Source organism: Lontra canadensis, unplaced genomic scaffold (assembly GCF_010015895.1).
Source record: "Lontra canadensis isolate GAN:19392208 unplaced genomic scaffold, GSC_riverotter_1.0 scaffold105, whole genome shotgun sequence".
Lineage (NCBI taxonomy): Eukaryota > Metazoa > Chordata > Mammalia > Carnivora > Mustelidae > Lontra > Lontra canadensis.
The window spans coordinates 5,249,138-5,269,706 of NW_022631099.1; the positions used below are offsets into that span (position 1 = coordinate 5,249,138).

Genomic DNA, 20,569 nt, shown 5'->3' on the forward strand with positions numbered 1-20,569 from the left:
TAACCACAATAAATTTTTTTTATGATACAAAATATTATTTCTTGAATTTGGAAAACCACATTTATTTGTATGAATGTTGGAGAAATTGGAAAGTTATAAAGAGACCAATTGCCATTAAAAAATACATTTGACCCTGAACTGTGCTGGAGTTAGGGTCCCTGACTCCTGAGCAGTCAAAATCTATATATAACTTCTGACTCCCCAAAGACTTAACCAGTTTAGACTTAGCCAGCCTGCAGTTGACTGGATGCCTTACTGATAAGTCAGTTAACACATTTTGCCTGTTACATACTGTATTTTTTTTTTAAGATTTGATTTATTTATTTGACAGCCAGAGATCACAAGTAGGCAGAGAGGCAGGCAGAGAGAGAGGGGGAAGGAGGCTCCCTGCTGAGCAGAGAGCCCGATGTGGGGCTCGATCCCAGGACCCTGGGATCATGACCTGAGCTGAAGGCAGAGGCTTAACCCACTGAGCCACCCAGGCACCCCACATACTGTATTCTTAACAATGAAGTGAGAGAAAAGAAAATGTTACTAAGGAAATCTTAAGAGAAAATATGTTTACAGTACTGAGCTCTATTTATTGAAAGAGATAGGCGTATATATGGACCTGCACAATTCAAACCCTTGTTGTTCGAAGGACAACTGTATGCATGTTTTGGTAGTCAGTTTCCTTGAACAACTTTCCTCAGAGTGAAGAGGTATCAAGACATCTCCACACCTTGGTAATGGAACATTGCCTAATGGAAAGCACACCCCCATGGGAATGTTGTAGAATTTCTGCTGACAAAAGAAATCTGCCCAAAGTATCTCACGTACTGTCTTTAGAGGCCACTACTGTCAGCTTTTTTGGTGTTTGTTTTACATACAGGCTTTCTGCAAGTTTTCATGCCTCATGAATGGATGGTCGCCAGACTTAGATTTGCTTATGATTTCCTGTTCTTTCTTTCCCTTAACCTTTGAAAAATGTTTTATTATGGGAAATTTCAAATTTACACACAAGTAGAATACTACAACAAATTATCATACCATTCTTATTTTGTGTGTCCTTTCTCTATTTCCTTCCTTTTCTCCTTCCTTCCTTCCTCTTTCTTTCTTTCTTTCATTCATTCATTTATTCATTTGACAGAGAGACAGTGAGAGAAGGAACACAAGCAGGGGGAATGGGAGAGGGAGAGGGAGAAGTAGAAACTTAATCCCAGGACCCTGGGATCATGACCTGAGCTGAAGGCAGACACTTAATGACTGAGCCACCCAGGTGCCCCTTTCTCACTTTCTTTTTGACTTGTTTTAAAGAATATCCAGACAACCTGTTATTTCATCTATAGCTATTTTAGTTTTTATACCTATTGGATATGGACTTTATAGAAAAGCACATTATCATACCCAAAAAATTTCTTGAAACCTAATTCCTTAATATTATCTAATACTGAATCTCTTCCCTTGATTTTTCTCGAAAATGTCTTCTTACAGTTGACTCTGGTTTTTTGTTGTTGTTGTTTTGGTTTGTTTTAAGATTTTATTTATTTGAGAGAGAGAGAATGAAAGAGAAAGAGCATGAGCGGGGAGGGAGAAGCAGCCCGGTGCAGGATGCAATCTTGGGACTCCAGGATCATGACCTGAGCTGAAGGCAGTCACTTAATCAGCTGAGCCACCCAAGGCATCCTGACTCTTTTGAATCAGGTCCAAATAAGATCCACTTAGTGCATTTCATTGATTTATCTCTTTAATCTTTTTAAATTATAATACACTTTTTTCTTTTTCTTTTTCTTTTCTTTCTTTTTTTTGCTTATGTCATTTATTTATTGAAGAAACTGGGTTGTTCCCCTCCTCCACGTGTTGTGTAACATGCTATTCTTTTTCCATGTTTCCTTGTAAACAGATTCGGAGGCTTAACTTTTTATAATCATTCGTATTTTTTATTATTTGTACGTGGTGTAGTAAACTGCCTTTCACATTCAAAGACCATGTTGATTGTCCTACTTTGTATACTAAGATTGATTGGTGGGCTCATGTTGGCCTAGCCTTTTGTTGTCAGGTGTTTTTCCTCCCCATTGGACCAACAAAATCCATGGGGTGACATTGTGACAACCTATAGATTTCCAGGTCTGTACCTTCCAGCTAATGGTTTTAATTTAACATTCATTGGTGATTATGGCCTGCATCATTTGTTTCACTATTGTTAACATTTTAAGAAGACGTGAGAAACTTGTAGAAAAGGAAAGGAAAATTTTTAATTAAGAACTTTGGAAAAAAACTGCAAGTCAACTCTGAGGTGTCTGGAAACTTGTGGAAAATATATTTTTTCTCTGATTATGGCTAGTAAAGGACATGTGTAGAAAAGAATGTTTAAAAGTTGTGTGTTTAGCTAAATTTACTGCTAAGTAAATTTGTTTTTGAATAAGTTGTCCTTAAAAGGTTTTATGGGAACAGATTTTGAGTTAGATTTCTGCTTTCGGATTATTATGTGTTTGTGAAGTATTTTTATCTACATTGGGTTTTGCTCCAAGGATAATAAAATCCTGAGATTACTTTGTTTGGGGATTATAGGTCATGAATCCATATAGGTCACTTGAATCCATGTAGGTCATTTCTTCTCACTGTTGTGGTCACATTGTTTTTTGTTTTGTGTTTTATGGGTTTTTTGGTTTTTTGTTTTTTTGGTAAGCCTACCTAGAAGGCTGTTCTGTAATATCAATAGAAATAGTTGACATTATAAAGTATTTCCTGTGTGTCAGACACTATACTCTTAAATTTGTGTATACTAATTCATTCAGTTCTTACGTGATTATCAGCCCTGTTTTACATACGAGGAAAATGAGGCAGAGAGATTAAATGATTTGCCCTGGTCATACAACTAATGAATGTCAAGGGCCTGGATTTGGACCTAGATAGTCTGGTTGTAGGATTTATGCTCTGCTGTAGCAGAAGGACAGAGTGGGTTAGGTAGTGTCTCTGTTACTAGAAAAATATCTCAAGTGTATGGTCCTCTACTAGTCCTGGAGGATAATCTATTTGTATTCATATGTAAATAATATACATATATGTGTATTTTGTTTGCCTATTTGTGTGTATATATATATATAGAGAGAGAGAGAGAAAGATAACATTCATGTCCACATAGAGGAACAAATATGTAGAGTTTTCCCCTTAAGAAGGTCTTTCTGGGTGGCTCAGTCGTTAAGCCGTTAAGCTAAGCATCTACGTCTGCCTTCAGCTGAAGTCATGATCCCAGGGTCCTGGGATTGAGCCCTGCGTCAGGCTCCCTGCTCTGTGGGAGACCTGCTTCTCCCTCTGCCAGTTCCTCTGCCGTGTTCCTTCTCTAGCTGTCAAATAAATAAATCCTTCTCTCTGTCAAATATATAAATAAAAATCTTTTTTTAAAAAAGGTCTTTCTGACTCTGAGACCTTTTTTGAATCTCTTAACTTTAGGTGGAGTAGAAACAGCCTCCTGACTCTAATAATATCATCTTGGGTAGAAAGGGACTTACGAGGTCAGAATAGATGGCGAGGCCCCAAGGGAAACCTAGCAGACAGCTTCAGTTCACAGTCAAATTCACACAGGATACTGCTCTGGCCTTTGGACCTTTTTGCCTGAAGTTCAGGTTGCTTGCACTCTAACCATTCATCCGGATCTTACCTACATATTTTTGGAGCAGAATGCCATATAGCTAGTATTCAATACCATAGAAATAGTTTTTCAAATTCTCCAAATCACAATAAGTAGCAGTCATAGATATTGATTATAGAACCAAAAGTCAGGAGGCACTGTGTAAACTGTCTTGCCCAAGTTTATCTTTGGTCTCTGCTAAGTGATTTTTTTCTTAAATTGAGGTGTGTCTCATATTTTAACAAATTTCAGTAATTTTCTTCACCGCTTTTTCTGTCCTTCATTCTGTCTTTACTCTAGCAAGTGAATTTATTTCTACTGAATGTCATTTCAGATGAGAACAATGAATAATTTGAGCGTCATGTTCTTTCACAAGAAAATCTCCACCTTTCTTTATGTTTTTATGTTTGAACTGTGCTTATTTTGTATTAGTCTGATAAGAGGTTAATCGGGGTAAGAAAATGTCTAAATCCTCAAGAATCTGAATATTGTAAAAAATCTGATGGTTTGAACAGTTGGCTATCATGGGCAGGGATGTGTTAACACAGAACTAATGAGGAAGCTTCCTCAAGTCAGGAGCCAAAAGAGATGGATTTATCTAGTGTCTTTCACTCTGCGTTTGAAGCTTCAAGCAGTTGCGTGCCACTAGTAAAATTTAATAGGAAAGTCCTCAAGGGACTGATTCTCTAGGAGTGAGAGAGAGGATGGACTTAAAGACAACATGTTTCTTAATTTTATTTATTCTGTTTACAGATTCAAATGTTGACATTGTATATAATTTTGGTAATTGTTGCATCACTAATCTTTCCCAAATTTAGAGAATTTCTTAAAGTACTTAGCATGTTTTAGAAAGGACGTTCATAGCTTCTAAAACAGAAACAGTTCCTGAATCATCTTCTTGACTTCAGTGCAGCCCTTCCTTTTTAGTAAGTTTTTCTTGGTTGGGGGCGGGGGGACGGGTAGAATTTCTTACCCAGCTTTCTTATTCCCTGGAGAATGGAAAACTCAGTAAAATAGAGAACATAGTAATGTTTCTGCAGGATTCCCTTTCCATAGTTTTTTGTTTGTTTTTATTTTTCTCTTGCTATGTAGTTATTCTGTGTACAGAGGTCATAGAAGTATAGGATTTTAGAGCATAGGATCCCTAGGAAAGGATTTTCAAAATCTCAGGTCAAACAATTTCATTTTATAGTTGAAGAAATGGTCACTTCTTCAGTTTCATTGGAGACTGTCCTGCATATCTTCTCTTGCTGGTTCCTGAGTAAGGTAGGCTGCTCCTCACTCAGAAACAATATAAACCCCAAAATGAGAGGGAGAAAATTGATAAGGGGTTGAATTTGGTAAAATAGAATTTCAAAATGAATATTATGTTGGACATAAAGTATTAGGTTAATAAAGATAAGCTAAGCATGCATTGTCCTTGCATGGCCTTTCGGCTGATTGGGTCAGTTCCAGTATGGGGCTAAACTGTAGGAGGTTGGCCTTTTATGCCTGGCCTGTGTAAGTAGGCCTTTACCCTGGTCCTAGTCCCTTCAATAGGTAATCAGAGGCAGAGCAGTAGAGCTGGTTTCCCTTGGCATGTAGGATGTGAACAGCAGCAGCTGCACACATGAAGAAAGCTTGAGGTTTCTTCCCACTGGGTTATTGACATTTGTATAAATAGATTTTTTACTGACCATTTTGCAAAATCGTCTTTTTCTTCTCATAATTTTTAAGTTGTTACTTGGGCTTATAAGAGAAGGAGTCACATCATAAATAATAATTCTGTATCTTTCTGTCAAAGTTACACATCTCATAGCTTTTCCCCATATTCTCTAGAATGTCCGGAGCAGCTCTTGATGGAGGGCATCCTTGTCTTTTTCCTGACTTCTTAATAGGACTGCTTTGGACATTTCACTGTAAGATTTGACTTGGTTTCCAATGGATGTTATTAAGGGATGATAACTGCTTTAACCAGCTAAAGTACTTAGTTCCACTTTTGACTTTGCAAATTAAGGGAAATACAGAACATAGAAAACTCAGGAGATAACAGAAAATATATCAGGTATTAAATAATATTAAGTACCTAGGAGAATTTATCCTAAAGAAGTATAAGGCAGTAGGATGATTTCATTTTCCTCAAGTACAGGTAGGGCCTGTGCTGGCCAGTTAAAGCTTCCAGATCATCTCTGAGAATGAAGAAATAGTCTGATGCTCTGGGCATGTGGTTGGGGCGGAACATACCACCAGGTCTTCCTATATACTCTCAGGGCGACCCTGTGTAGGGGCGAGAACAAACACAAGTACTGTACTCTTGAGCCTGGAGACAAGCTCTCTTCCTCCTGTGACGTCCCTCCGGCGCCCTCTACTGGCCAAGCTTAACATCGTGCTCCGTCGAGGAGAAACGCTTCAAGAGCTCCGTCTCTTCTCACAGAGCAGGTACTGAAGGGTGAATTTGGAGTTGAGACGCAGTGTATTGTAGCTAGTACCAAAGCCAGTCGCAGTTACTATATAATTCCAACGTAGTTCCGCTTTTATAAGGTATAGAAACAAGGAAACTCTACTGTTAGAAGTCAGGCTAGTGGTTAACCTTGGAGGAAAGTGGTAGTGACCGGAAAAGAGCATGGGTGGACCTTCCGTGGTAATAGTGGTGCTTTTTCTGGATGTGGACGCTGGTCACGTGGGTGTGTTCGGTTTGTGCAGCGTGCTGGTTTTTTTGTTTTTGCTTTTAGTTTAGTTTTGCTTTTTAGTGCATATTCTGCTTCAGTAGAAGTTAAAATGTGCTATAGTTTGATTCTAAAAGTGAAAGCTTAAAAGGAAGATCCAGTCTAGAAAAGGGGAAATACAAAATAATCCTGGGTATCTCACTCTTTTCTTATTTTTAAAAACTGATGTGAGGGTTGTACATCTCTCTTTTTTTTAAGAGATTTTATTTATTTATCTGAGAGAGAGAGAGAGAGCACCAGCAGGGGAGAGGCAGAGGGAGAAGCAGACTCCCCGCAGAGCAGGGAGCCACACTCAGGGTTCAGTCCCACGACCCTGGGATCATGACCTGAGCAGAAGGCAGACACAACTGACTGAGCCACCCAGGCACCCCAAGAGTTGTACATCTTGAAGTCGAAAACCAGGTGTCTAATTCATTCAGCAAAAATACTCATTGCCAGGCCACCTTTCTTTTCATTTGGGATCAAATTGTTAATAACTGAGGCCACCTGTAGAGTAGCTTCTACTTCCTTTTGTTGCCATTCTTCTTACCAAGTCTTTGAACAGCAGCTTATTTTTTTTTTAATGTTTCAGATACAGTGTAAATAAAATATCACTGTTGTTCTCTGTAGGCATTATCTTTGCTTTTATCTTTGTCGTGATATGCCCTTCCTCTTACAGCCACTGACAGATCACCAGCCCCCTTTTTTCCTGGCTGTGAGATTTGGAAGCCCACCATGGTAACTTCCACGTGGGGGTTAATGACAGTGGGAACAGTAGATGGTTGGTTCAGGAATTGGTGGTGATAGGACATACTCGGGGCCGGGGGCGTTTAAAAGCTCTAAAAAGGCAGCTTAGTATTATGGTTTGTTCAGGAGTCAGTCTGGGTGCAGAAGGGAAGGAATCCACAAGTTGAGAGTCGAACCTCGGTCTAGGAGGTGGATATGGAATCTAGATAGGAGTCGTATTTCCAGAAAGCAAAGGTGGCTAAGAAACTCTGGCAGTACCCTGTGGATAGAACTTAGTGGAGCTAGCTGTTTAAAGCCCGATTGTTATTAAATCAAATGGAAGTGAATAGTGGTAATAGAATTGGTATTACTGACTTTTTTCTAGGGAGCTTGGTATCTCCACAGGTATCTCCACAGATAGGATAGGAGGTTGTTTTCATGCTTTGAATGGCTGGTTGTACTCTCACTAGTGAGGCTTTGACCAGGGTAAGAGTCACCACAAACATGTAACACAGAAGGCTGCGAACCTAGAGTGATTGATTCCCTTGCATAAATTGTTTCCTTATATTTCTTGACCTTAAGTCATTTGAGGGTAAAGGGGAAAAAATAGTGTGACTGGTAAAACTAGCCAGTGGGCCTTTCATTCATAAATCTAGTACATGTATTTACCCAATCTATATATAGATACTTACTGTATCATGGGCCCTGTCCTAGGTGCTGGGGACTCAAATGTGAATCCGATGCAGTCCCTAGGCCCTTTGGAGGATCATTGTTTTGTGTTATTCTCTTTAAAGGCTGCCTTTATTCTACTTGTCTGTGACATACAGCTTTGTTACCAACTCCTTTAGGATTCTTTTGAGCCTTTGAGATCTGATACTTGGATTTCATATCCAGGCAAATGAGTTTCCTAACATTTATTTACTTAATTTTATTACTAGTCTGGCTTATACTGTACCACTAATAAAGGGCCTCATTTGCAAATTTAGCATCTTAAGGAAACGGGACCCACGATTGAAGGCATGAATCTCATTGTGCACATGTACTCCAGAGTGTCAGTTTGGAAATTTTCTGTCCTCCAAACTGGTCATCTGTATGTAGAACAGTCTGAAATCACATCACTACAGCTGGTACTCAGTGCTGATGGTAGGAGCATCGGAATGGCAATGCAAACGTAATGTAATAGAAGCATGAGATGATGGGTGTTAAGAAGTTTATATCTCAAAAATGGTTGTCCTTTGATCTGAGAATGGAAACTGTTTGCCGAGTAAACTAACAGGCTTTTCTGTGTGGTTTTCTTGCTCATTCAGTCATGATTCTGACATCTTAGACCAGTCTTCTAAAACAGTACCGCTGAGTGTTACTTACAGGTAAGTAATTATTTAGGTGTTAGGTGTTAGAAGTCAGTAGTTTTAACAGTACGGATGTTTGCTAATACGTTGATTTAAAATAGGTGACTACGTCAGATTACCAATCTGTCGTCAGGTGAACCACGTCTCATGGAGATGGTGTCAACAGCTGTTAGTCAGTTGGCTTACATTTGTCGTCGGTGGCTTCTTGACTGTTCAGCTTACTGCCTGCAGTTTCTACTCTTTGTGCCCTCCTGCCAGGTTCAGAGAACCAGGGCATTTTATTGACAAGAGCTTTCTGTTGCCCGCCACCCACCTCGCCATTCGGCTAGTGCTGTCCGTGCGTGCTTTTGCAAGAACTGTTCACATACGTGTCAGTAACACAGCATCTTGCTTTCCGTATCGCCCCGCAGACTGCTTCTGCATTTATCACAGCTCTCTCTTCCTTTTGGGGGGGGGATTTTTGGGTTGGGGTAGTTGAGGGTGGGAGAGGTTTGGAGAACTGTTTCATCTTTTGAAAAATTCATAAAATTCTCAATTTCTATTGAGTTCTTAGACCCTAAGGGAAGGGCAGGACGTGCCGGAGTTGAATAGGTTTTAGGGACTGAAGTCGGGGTGGACTCGGTCAGGTTGCCGCCTCTTCCTGGTTTTGCAGCCGGTGAGCTCACGGAGGATGTGCAAGTTAGGTGTCAGGATTTTTACCTTAAAACTGGAACGTAAGGAGGTTTGTGTCAGATTTAGAATCCATTATTTGTATTGTCTTTATACGACAGAAAAAAGCTCTTTGGAAACATGTTGGCTCTTTATTTTACTTGAACACAATGGAGTTGTAGAAGTAGTGGGAAAGCCCATCTTTTTAGTGTTAGGAATTCCAAAATGTAGGTGATGGGGATGTTTACAGATTGTAGACTGGTTTACTCTTGGCTCGGCTCCTCTGTTTCCCATAGAATAAAGAATGCTTAGCCTGGATGATCATAAATATGTAATTTTCTTTTATTATTTATCCCAAAGTAGAAACTCTGCTGAGGATCGTCTGTATTATAATTCTGTTAACGTGTTTACTTTGTTTCCCTGCTGTCTTGGATAGCTATCAGATAGGCTTTATTCCTTACTATAAATTACTCCGAAGTAATTTTGTGTAACAGTTCAGAATTCAGATGGAAGGTGTTATGAAAATAGATAAAGAATTTAAACAATTACTTACAGTTCTATATCCCTGAAGATTTTATCTATGTTTATGGTAAGAATTACTTCATGAAATATTTTCTTCCCTTGTATGTAATGTTATCTGAAGGGTCCATCCATCTTCTCTAAAAACTTGCTTAATCGGTCTTCTTGACAGATAGTTTTATCAAGCTGTTTTAATTGCTTCCTCTTCACTGGTGGATGGATCAAAACCTCGCTCTGCTGTAGCCTGCTTTTTTTTTTTTTCCCCCCCCTGCCATGCGGGGCTTTCCTTTTTTCCTTTTCTCCTCTTCCAGACTGTTGTACTTTATCTATGGAATATCCATGTAACCTCTGCCCACTCTCTGAGTACCCCAAATAGAACATCTCCAAATCCCGACCTCTCACTTTTGCTATTTTCATTTGCTTTTCATTTGCTCAAGGCAGCTCGATGTAGTGCTGAGAGCTGAGTCGGAACCCTGGAAATCCAGTTCTCGGGCTTTGGAATAATTGTGAGCGGTTGGGCAATCACACTCCTCCGACCCTTCCTTTCCTTATCTTAAGATAAAAGGATTGCTTTGCCTAAGCTTTAAGTTCCCTCCCTGTTCCTTCAAACTTAGCCTGTCCAAAGTAGAACTCATCCCTGTCCTCTCCCAAAAGGTGGTTTTTGTCCCTATTCTGCAAATGAAGAAACTGAGACCCAGGGAGACTGAATAAATTGCACAAATCATACCATCCTTGTGATCAGAACTTAAATATCTTCATTCCCCAGTCTACGGGTATTACTGTTTGCCCACAAAAAGGCATTAAGTATGACGAGTCAAAAGATCTTATGTTACTTGGTGAGGCCCGTTGAGAGTGCATATGGAGTATTATTTCTTAAGCCCTTTGTCTTCCACCAAAAGGTTATAGCTTGAGTTTTCGGGGCTCTGAACCTTGAGCCTGTACTGTCAGGAGATTGGTTTCTTCAATCCTGTGTTCACTGGTGGGATCATTCCTGATCTGGGTCAGTTGACATGATGACATATGGTCTAATGATAAACAATAATGATAAACAATGATAAACTGACTTCACAGTACGATATTTGATACAGCTCTGGTAGGACCTGGTTTTCTTCTACTACTGACCTTAATGGTGATCCGTATCAAGCAAGTTGATTTTTGTCACGGGATTAGGAATTAAAATGATTTTCTCTGATTGAAGAGAGCATTTGGAGGTAAGTCAGTGATTCAGAGAAAACAATGCAGGTTTTTTAAAAATTTTAATTAATTAATTAATTTTACAATGCAGGTTTTAAAATGAGATACTTACTGGGGTGCCTGGGTGGCTTAGCTGGTTAAGTGTCTGACTCTTGGTTTCAGCTCAGATCGTGCTCACCGGATCGAGCCCTGCGTTGGGCTGCTCTGTCAGGGTGGAGTCGGCTGGAGATTTCTGTCTCCTTCCCCCTCTGCACATCCTCTCTTTCTCCCCATTGCCCCTGCCCCTGTGTGTGCACCCACGCTCTCTCTCTGTCTCTCTCAAATAAATAAAATCTTAAAAAAAAAAAAAAAAAACATAAAATGAGTTACACAGAATTTTCTTAGCACAATATACTTCATGGCTTAGCTGTGAATTAGATATTGATTTAATAAATAATGGTGATAATAAGTATATTGGGAAGCTAAGACTTCCATCTTCCATAACAAGAGGTTATCTGTTTTTTGTAAGTAAAGTTTTATTGGCACGTAGCCAGACCCATTCATTTGCATATTGTCTGTGGCTATTTTCATGGCAGAATTGAATTGTTGCAACAGAGATCACATCATATGGCCTGCGGAGCATAAATGATTTATCATCTGGCCTTTATAAAGATATTTGCTACCTTGTAATCCTCAGGAAGAAGTCAGTAGAATAGTGCTCAAACTATATTTTTTTAAAGATTTACTTATGTATTGATTTGAGAGAGAAGAGAGAGAGAGAGAGAGAGAGAACATGAGCGGGAGGGAGAAGGACTCTGAAGCAGACTTGAGTGCCGAGCCTGACTGGGCTGGGTATCGCTGCCAGAACGGAAATCAGGAGCCAGAGGCTTAACCAACTGAGCCACCCATGCGCTCTTAAAATAATGTTTAAAATTGGAAAAATCGGGGCACCTGGGTGGTTCAGTCTGTCAAGCATCTGTCTTCAGCTTGGGTCTTGATCCCAGGGTCCTGAGACCGGACCCCACATCAGCCTTCCTGCTCCGTGGGGAGGCTGCTTCTCACTCTCCCGCTCCTCCTGCTTGTGCTCTCTCTCTCTCTGTTGGAAAAAAATCTCTAAAATAAATTTGGAAAATATAGCAGTATCAGCATATTTTGCAGAAATATTACGGAAAGGAGTAGAAGGAATGGCTATAGATCAAATGGTTTCTAGTGGGAAGAGTGAATCAGGAATGGGGATGAATGAAGTAGGGGAATACTACCTTTTTTTTTTTTTAAGATTTTATTTATTTGGTAGAGAGTGAGCTACTGAGAGAGCACAAGCTGGGGGAGTGGCAGAGGGAGAGGGAGAAGCAGGCTCTCCACTGAGCAGAGAGTCTGACATGGGGCTCAATCTCAGGACTCTGGGATCATGACCTGAACCAAAGGCAGGTGCCCTACTGACTGAGCCACCCAGGCGCCCCACATTTTTTATTTTCAAGTAATCTCTACACCCAAAGTGGGACTTGAATTTATAACCCTGAGATCAGAAGTCACATGCTTTACCCCCTAAGCCAGTTGACTCTACAGGAATACTTCTTTTGTGTGTTAAGCTTTAGATTATTGAGTTCTTTTTTTAAAAAGATTTTGTTTATCTATTTTAGAGAGAGTGTGCCTGCACAAGTGATGGGAGGGATAGAGGAGGGGAGAGAGAGAGAGAATCTCAAGCAGACTCCTATTCAGCGTGGAGCCCAACACAAGGCTTTGATCTAATAACCTTGAGATCACGACCTGAGCCAAAACCAAGAGTGGGACGCTTAACCCACTGAGCCACCCAGGCAACCCTAGATTATTGAATTCTTAAGCTAAGTGCTTGTATTACTTTGAGGAAGTATGAATGAAGAATACTGAGAAATTTGATTGGACTAGGAGAACAGATTAAACAGGAAAGGGAAAAAAGAGCCCACCAGTTACGGCGAGGAAAACAGGGACTCAGAGCCTTTTCTTTAGTTTTCCCATTTACTCACTTACTCATTCCACAGATAATCATTCCGAAGTCCAGATATGAAGCTCCGTATGACAGAACAGAGTTCCTTCCCGGAGGGTGCTTAGGCACTTAACAGCTGATACACCGGCAGACAGGGAAAACGGGAAGAGATGATATCATGGTGATAGAGTTACTGTAATTATTAGTGCTTTTCACAGGATGTTTTCAGGGCTTAGGGAAGTTAGGTCAGACATGACACCAGAGAGGAGTTTTGAAGGATGAGACTGGAAAGGAAAGGCAGTGGAAGGATTTTCCAGATGGAAGATGGAGGCCTACCCTGAACAAAGATCTGAGCAAACAGGGCTGGTTTCAGAATGTGCAAGAGTTCAGAAAAGCTGGATGAATGCAGGAAGGTAATGTCAGAGCGGGAGACCAGGACCAGGGGCCTGATTGCTTATGCAGGGCCCTTCACTGTGGGGAATTTGTATTTCTGCAGACACTACAGAGATGCGATCTAATTTTCTTTACACTTTAGGAAAACGTACTCTTGGTGCAGTGAGGGATGGGATGAGGGTAGGAGGCATGAAGGATAAAGGCACTTAGGAGGCTATTTCAAGTTTAAAAAAAAAAAAAAAAAGGCCCCAAAAGAGTGGGAATAAATTAAAGTGGCCTGGGGAAGAACCAAGGGACTCAGGAATTTTGAAGGAGTTAGGGGAAAGGGAAGGAGTTAAGGATGACTGAATTCTGGGCTGGGTGGCAGATTGTGGGACATTAGCTTCTGATGAGCGGGCATAGGAGCAGGTGTGTATGTGTGCAAAGGTAGTACGGAGTTTGATTTGGAAAGAGTTGTGAATTTTTTGTGCCATCTGTTGAACGCCTAATTGGAACTGGCCAGGATAGGGTTGGCTTTGTCCGCTTGGAAGACAGGAGGAAGTGCATTTGGGAGTGCACAGTGGTCATGGTGCAGAGAGATGAAGTTTAGGAGCTGAGTAGAGAACTCAGCAGGCCCCAGGGCTAGTAACAGTGTTACACCCTGGGGACACTGACATTTAATAGGCCTTATAATAGGAGAAGACTTCGGAGGAAGCTGAGCTTTGGAAGCCTGCAATTAGAGGAAAATCAACAGAGCATGCCCTCCAAGAAACCAGCGAGATGAGAATTTTAAGAGGGGGAAATGGCCCATGGTTTAAAATGCTGCAAGACAGAATAGCGTCTAAAAATGCCCATTGGATCTGGCTCCTAGGGAGTCACTGTTAAGAGCGGCTTAGGGAAGTAATAGGGGAAGAAGAGAAAATATAGGTGGGTGAGGGTTGGTTAGCATAGTTACTACTCCAGAATCAATTTAACCTGCCTCTTTGTGGAGGAGAGAACTGGAGAGAGAGAGGTTTAGTGATAAGGAGCAGAAATGATTCTTCAGTCAGCAAATGTTTATGGAGCACCTGTTGTGAGCCTGGAGCTTGTTGTTCAGACTAGGAGTACAGCAGGAACAAAACAGGGCTCACGTTTGTGTGCATGTGCACGTGTCTCACGGGTAAGACATTTCTAATCAACTAGACATAATGTCAGGCAGTAACTGACAAGTGCCAGAAAGAAGCGTACAAAGAGAGTCAAGGGTGAGGACAGTGGTATGTTTTCTGTGGAGTGGTTAGGGGGAACATTACTGACGTTTGAGGAGAGAGACCTCAATGAAATGAGGAAGGTCTAACTGTGCAGGAGTGCAGAGTCTGAGCTCAGGCTGTGAAGTGGGAGAGGTTGGGCCCAAGTATTGATGGAAGGGTTAGTTGTCCCTCCTCTGATGCTGGAGAGAAACCCGTAAGAGCAGGCAACACCAGTGGCTGTGTGTAGTTCGTGTTCACCGTGTGACAGACACTAGAGATTCTCATCCCTTTTAATTCTCCTGGATCCCTAAGAGGTAAGGATTGTCACCATTGTACAGGTGACACAATGAAACCAGAAGAGCTTTTACCTGGCTCATCATTTACACTACTTTTTCGCACTTCACACTCTTGCTATTGTCCTCCTGTAGATTGCTCCAAGCCTAGCGACAGACAATAAACTCACGCAGTTTGTGGAGGGTGCCAGAGTTGTGAAGTAAGAAGTTGAGGGGTGTCTCACCCATTGGACCCTTTTTGTGGTCTAGGCTGTCTGTCAGGTGCTCTGGTAAGGGGTCCTTGAACAGGGCTCTAAGGAAGGGGGCATTACCCAAGACCTGTCTGCCCTTTTCATAAACTCTCCCCAGGTGAGTTGTTGTCCATGTTCTGTTCCTTTCCCTTCTAAAATCCCCACCCTGTAATCGCGTGGGGTCACCTTATCTGCACCTATGGTCGTCAGAGCGGTTCTTAGGGACCAGACTTAGGGCTGAGGGTGGGCATAGATAGGTGGTAAAAATACATATTCACTGTGGAAACTCTGAGGTGTGCCTGATTTTTAAAATTGGTTCCCATGTACTCTTTGCTCCAAAGGGCCTGATAGAGTTCAAGGCCTGGGAGCCTGTTGACAGCAAAGGTCCTTGTTCTCCCTGCGGTCAGACGTGTCTCGTGCTACCCTTGTGAATATAAAGGACCGTGGGGGCAGTGTACCGTCTGTGCACTTGTCTGCGTGTGTCAAACCCATGTTTTTGAAATGAAATAGACCCCTGGGACTGAGCGGGGATTGTTGGGATGGCAGAATTCTCAAGGTAGAGTAAATAGAGATAATTTCTGGATGAATGGTGGAGTAGTGTGTACCTGATGTTTTATTTATTTTTCAAAGCGTCCATAACACAGCTCGGAGGAACTTCGAAATGGCACAGACGCGCTTGCAGGGTTTTTCAACTGGAGAGAGAGAAAGGAATAAAACAGAGTAGCTTTCAAAATGTTACTGCTGAAACCTGGCCCCCATTTTTCTTAACGGAAGCATTGTTAGTTGAGTGAGTGTAAGAAGGAATGGGAGTTTTTACATTTGCTTTTTACATTGTTAGCAGGTTATCTCGTGGAGGTAATCAAAGGCTAGGTTTATACAAAAGCACTGCAACGCAGTGAGGAAAGCCGGAGTCCTGCCAGTTTCTTACAGTTCAGAAGGCGTACACATTATTTGCCTCCCTGTAGATGAATTTCCTGGTTTGCACACGTAGTTGGGTGTTTCCGAATATGTCTGTATTCTCTCTCTGATTGAGTTGTGGGACCCGAAGTTACTTTGTTCTTTATTGTGCCCAGAGAATCTGCTCACCGCTCCAGAGTGAGGGCAGCACAGCCTCAGAAGCTGGGAAGCCACTTGTAGTGTTGTGTGGAAGGACACATGTTGGTTTCTCTTTGTCCATCCATTCCTGCTGCGTATAGCCTTGCAAAAAGATGACATAGTTTTAGTTTTATATTGTTTAAATGTGTGCCATTCAAGGGGGGTAAAAAAAGTAGAGGTAACTCGAGGCAGTGCTTTGTAAAGTATTAGATACTGTTTGGAGAGATAGAAGTCAGTAAATGCTTAATGAACAGCCACTGATGTCGCTGATGATGTCTGCCATTTTGTAGGGGGCGACGTGCTGGTGTGTGGCGATCCATCAGGGGGCTGTGAAGGATTTCACAGTCGTCACGTGAGGTTTGTCAGAGCTCGTGTCTAGGGAAGAAGAGCCATTGTCCTTATTACACTCTTACACCCGGATTTCACACCCGCGCTCGCTCGCGCAGAGGATGTCGTGGGGTTACCTATGCATCCTGAGTATGAGTAAAGGTGCTGGTAGTAGGATCTTGCCTGTGAGCAAATTGGCGGCTGGGAGATTTGGGGAAGAGTCCGTCACCACCCCTTTTTTCCCCAAGCTTTCTCTTTGTCGGGTAATCAGACTCAAGCCATACCTGGGTGAGCCCACCTCTTCCTCGTTTCTCCAGCTTGCCCTTTTCTTCCCTCTCTGGTGGGCTCAGGTCCGGTGATGACACAGGCCCGAGAGCCGGCAGGCCTGTGATCCTCGTGCCCCCCCCCTTCCCCATTGCCCGGGCTCCACTGCGATGGGCACGTTCACACTTCCCGCCTCTTCCTTGGCCTTCCTCCATGGCCCAGCTTTATTTCCTACTGGCTTATTTCTTGCTATGTATTCCTTAAAGTGGAATCGGCAGATAAAAGGACTCAACAGTTTATAGACCCAGTGGCACCTTGCCTGAGTGCTCCTCAGAAAGCTTGAAACAATTAGGGAAGTGCCATTAGCGATGATAAGTTGGACCTGTTTTCCACACGTGGCAATGCTGTGGCCCCGCTTTTGTGCATACTAGTCATACTTAATCAGAAACGGTTTCTTGATGGCTCTTCTGCAGTATACTTATTCTTTAGATGTTAAAAAAATAATTTTTATTGGCATTGGTGGGGTTTTCTGTAGTTTTTTAAATGACTGATTTTAATTTTGTTGGGCAGAATTTTGAGTGCTTGTGTCCGATTATTGATAATATTCCTTTTCTTTTTAAGATTTTATGTATTTATTTGACAGAGAGAGACTCAGCGAGAGCGGGAACACAAGCAGGGGGAGTGGGATAGGGAGAAGCAGGCTTCCCACCCAGCTGGGAGCCCGACCTGAGCCGAAGGCAGACGTGTAACTGACTGAGCCACCCAGGCGCCACTGTTCCTTTTTTATTACCTGGAATTTATTTTTCCAGCTTCTTTCTTCATTTCAGAATTTCTGGCCATTTGTGGTGGGTGAGAATGTTGATGATTTGAAGTTGACAACAGATAAAGGAGATAAACTTGTGCTAACATAATTTACCTAGAGCTGACTCCAGTATGATGAATATTAGGGGTAAAATTCTTTTAACTGCCCTGGTTAACAGCACTTACCATTTCTCTGGATTTCATGGTTTTCTTGAAGTGAATACTTGTTTCATCAAATGCTAATCATCACAGCAGTTCTTAGAATTATCATTTCTAACTTGACTTTCCCTTTCCCTGATTTGGCTGATTCTTCTCTGCCCTCTTCCCTTTCCCCCGACTCTGTCCACTTTGCAGCTTGTTAGCTCCTTGGAAGCTGTGTTGTTCGGGAATAGCAATATCCTGATAGCATTTTATCATTCTTCCTTTTTTTTTTTTTAAGATTTTATTTATTTATTTGACAGAGAGAGGGAGAGATCACAAGTAGGCAGAGAGGCAGGCAGAGAGAGAGGGGTGGAAGCAGGCTGTCCGTTGAGCTGAGAGCCCAATGTGGGGCTAGATCCCAGGACCCTGAGATCATGACCTGAGCTGAAGGCAGAGGCTTAACCCACTGAGCCACCCAGGTGCCCCCTATGGTTCTTCTTATAGGAAATCCCTCTGACTCTTGGAGGAAAAAACCCAAGTGGACAGACGTTAAACTGATAAACTGTAATTGGATGCTTGGAATCACAGATCCTTCATTTTCCTCAGTTTGCATCAAATATCATGAACTCACTTAAAAAACAATCCCTCACACTTTAATCTTAAGTTCTGCCTACTGCCTACACATCATGCTCATTGGGATATAAGAAATAATTATGAACATAAGGATAATTATGTGCCTCCGGGATGGTTTCCTGAGGGAGTGGTATTCTGTAGCTCTGTGGGACGTCCGGGAAATCAAAGTACACAATAAACACGAGGCAGTATCTGTATCTGGGCTAGAACTGGGAGCTAAAATTCTGGGATCCCTCCCTTGTTTGTATATGAGGAAATTGAGAACTTTAGACCTGAGGGACTACTACTTAGTGTTTCAGGTAGCCCCAGATTCCAGATTTCTTAGACTAGGGTTCTTTCTGGTTCCTGGGATGTCCCAAAGCACTTCTGGACCTCTAAAGCCAGGCTCTTAACTGCTATGGTCCTCTAAAGTCATTTACAAAAATAGTTCAGTGTCATCATGAGTGTTATGGTTGGGGCGGAGATGGGGGCTTAAATCTGGGTACAGTATAATCGGTCATTTAAAACTACCAAATATTGGAATGGAACTTATTTTGTCAAATAACATGTATGTGGTTTCAAACATCAGATAATATAAGGGGGCATGTGATGACATGGCACACTGACCTGTCCTATCTCACACCAGCTTCCCTCTCTGGCCTTCAAGAGAACCACTTTTAAATCCTTTAGCTCTCTCTCTCTCTCTCTTTTTTTAACAGTGTATATTTCTATTTCTTGACTTATCAGTTATGACATATTTTACTGATTTCCTTCCAGAAGAAGTGAGGACTTGTTTTTATGCCCCTCTTCCATTCCTCTCAGTATAGTCACATCATTATTTTAAGATTCCTCTTTTAGGGACACCTGGGTGGCTCAGTGGGTTAAGCCTCTGCTTTCGGCTCAGGTCATGATCTCAGGGTCCTGGGATGGAGCCCTGCATCGGGCTCTCTGCTCGGTAGGGAGCCTGCTTCCCCTTCTCTCTCTCTGCCTGCCTCTCTGCCTACTTGTGATTTCTGTCTGTCAAATAAATAAATAAAATCTTTAAAAAAAAAAAAAGATTCCTCTTTTAGTTTACTTTGTAATTTAATAGGCCAGCATCTTTTATAACTTATTTTACCTACAAAGATAGTTTCTTTTTGACTCCACCCATCTGAAGCAATAAATTAGGGTTTGGGTTAGGGTTAGATAGGGTTAGGACCATGGGGGTGGGGGGACACAACACCTGGGTGGCTCAGTCGGTTAAGCATCTGCCTTCGAATCAGGTCATGATCTGGGATTGAGCCCCACGTCGTGCTCCCTGCATCTCCCTCTGGCACTTCCCTTGTGTGTTTCCTCTCTCCCTCTCTCTGTCAATTAAATAAGTAAAATCTTGAAACAAAAACAAAAACAAAACCATACTCTAGGGGTGGCTATTGACTGTTGTTACATGATTGTAAATGTTCTGTAGAAGCAACCTCATTTCTGTGTTTTCTAAATGTGTCACAGTTAATCCTGAGGTCACCTTAAATGTTTCATTTTGGATTTTACCGTAATCCTTGCCTTTTTTTTTTTTTTTATCTTTTAGAGATACAAGTATCTTCCTTCAATAGATGATAATGAAAATACAAAAGAAAGAGAAGCAGGTAAGTGATCGTATATCTTTTTTTTTTTTCAATCACGTATCTTTAAGTGAATGCACCCAGCCTACACTCCCCGATGCTTCTTTATCCCCATATTACCCCGTACAGTTGCTGGCAGTTAGGGCTTAGCTCCTAGCCTCTGGCAGTTACCCTGCTGCTGCTTTTCCCCATTCTCCACCTGGTCACTGAGAGCTGTGTTTTGAATGACTTAATTTTTACTTATGCTCAGGTCAGCTCCATATGGGAATAAGTATAATGAAAACTGGAAGTCAAAATATTATTCAAAATTAGCTATATAAAAGAGAAATTTTTTCCTCCCCTGGAACAGCTTTCTGAGATGTGGTCAGTTCTTTATAGTTTATGTATCTATCTTTCTGGATGTTTGCTTAATCTAAAAGCATTCTCATTTAGAAAAGTCATACTCATAATGACCTGTGAAAGTTTCCTCCTAGACAAAATAGTGAACTAATTAGAAGGATGTGAACACCGACCATTCGGCATTTCATTTCATGAAGGGAGAATTGATAAAAAAACATTTGGCCAGCATGACTCATCCTGCCAAAATCTTTCCCTGGTTGAGACTTCTGGTTCCCTATTCAGAAGAACCAAGAGACCCCAACCAGTGTGGCGCAGGGAGGAGTACTTAGTCTCTTAGACTGTCTCTGAAGGGCTGGTTTTCCTCTTACAGAATTAAAGGACAGTCCGGTAACTGGGGATATCCGAACCCCTGGCCTTCACGGAGACTCTGTGCAAAGAGGTTGGTTGGTATCAGCCACTTTGCTCTCCGCTTCTGGGGAGCACTGACTAGTCAGATACAGGGTGACCTGGGGATATGGTTACAAGGATTACTCGCTGGTCTGTCCCAGTGGATACGTCCTTGTGAAACCAAACCAAAACAAATGGTTTTAGGAAAAAAT

The 20,569-nt window shown here is 41.7% G+C and overlaps 1 protein-coding gene across 3 annotated transcripts in view; it reads left to right on the top strand.

The window, feature by feature from the left end:
* Positions 1–19,607: 19,607 nt before the first annotated feature.
* CHD6 (chromodomain helicase DNA binding protein 6) overlaps positions 19,608–20,569 on the top strand; it is a 140,059-nt gene continuing 139,097 nt past the window's right edge. For 2 of the 3 annotated variants that reach the window (XM_032838476.1, XM_032838479.1), the window contains exon 1: positions 19,608–19,655. In XM_032838476.1, coding sequence (XP_032694367.1) covers positions 19,623–19,655 — 33 coding nt within the window. In that variant the 5' untranslated portion in view covers positions 19,608–19,622. Of the gene's footprint in view, positions 19,656–20,367; positions 20,410–20,569 lie in introns of those variants that run through there. The other variant, XM_032838477.1, reaches the window with a different exon arrangement.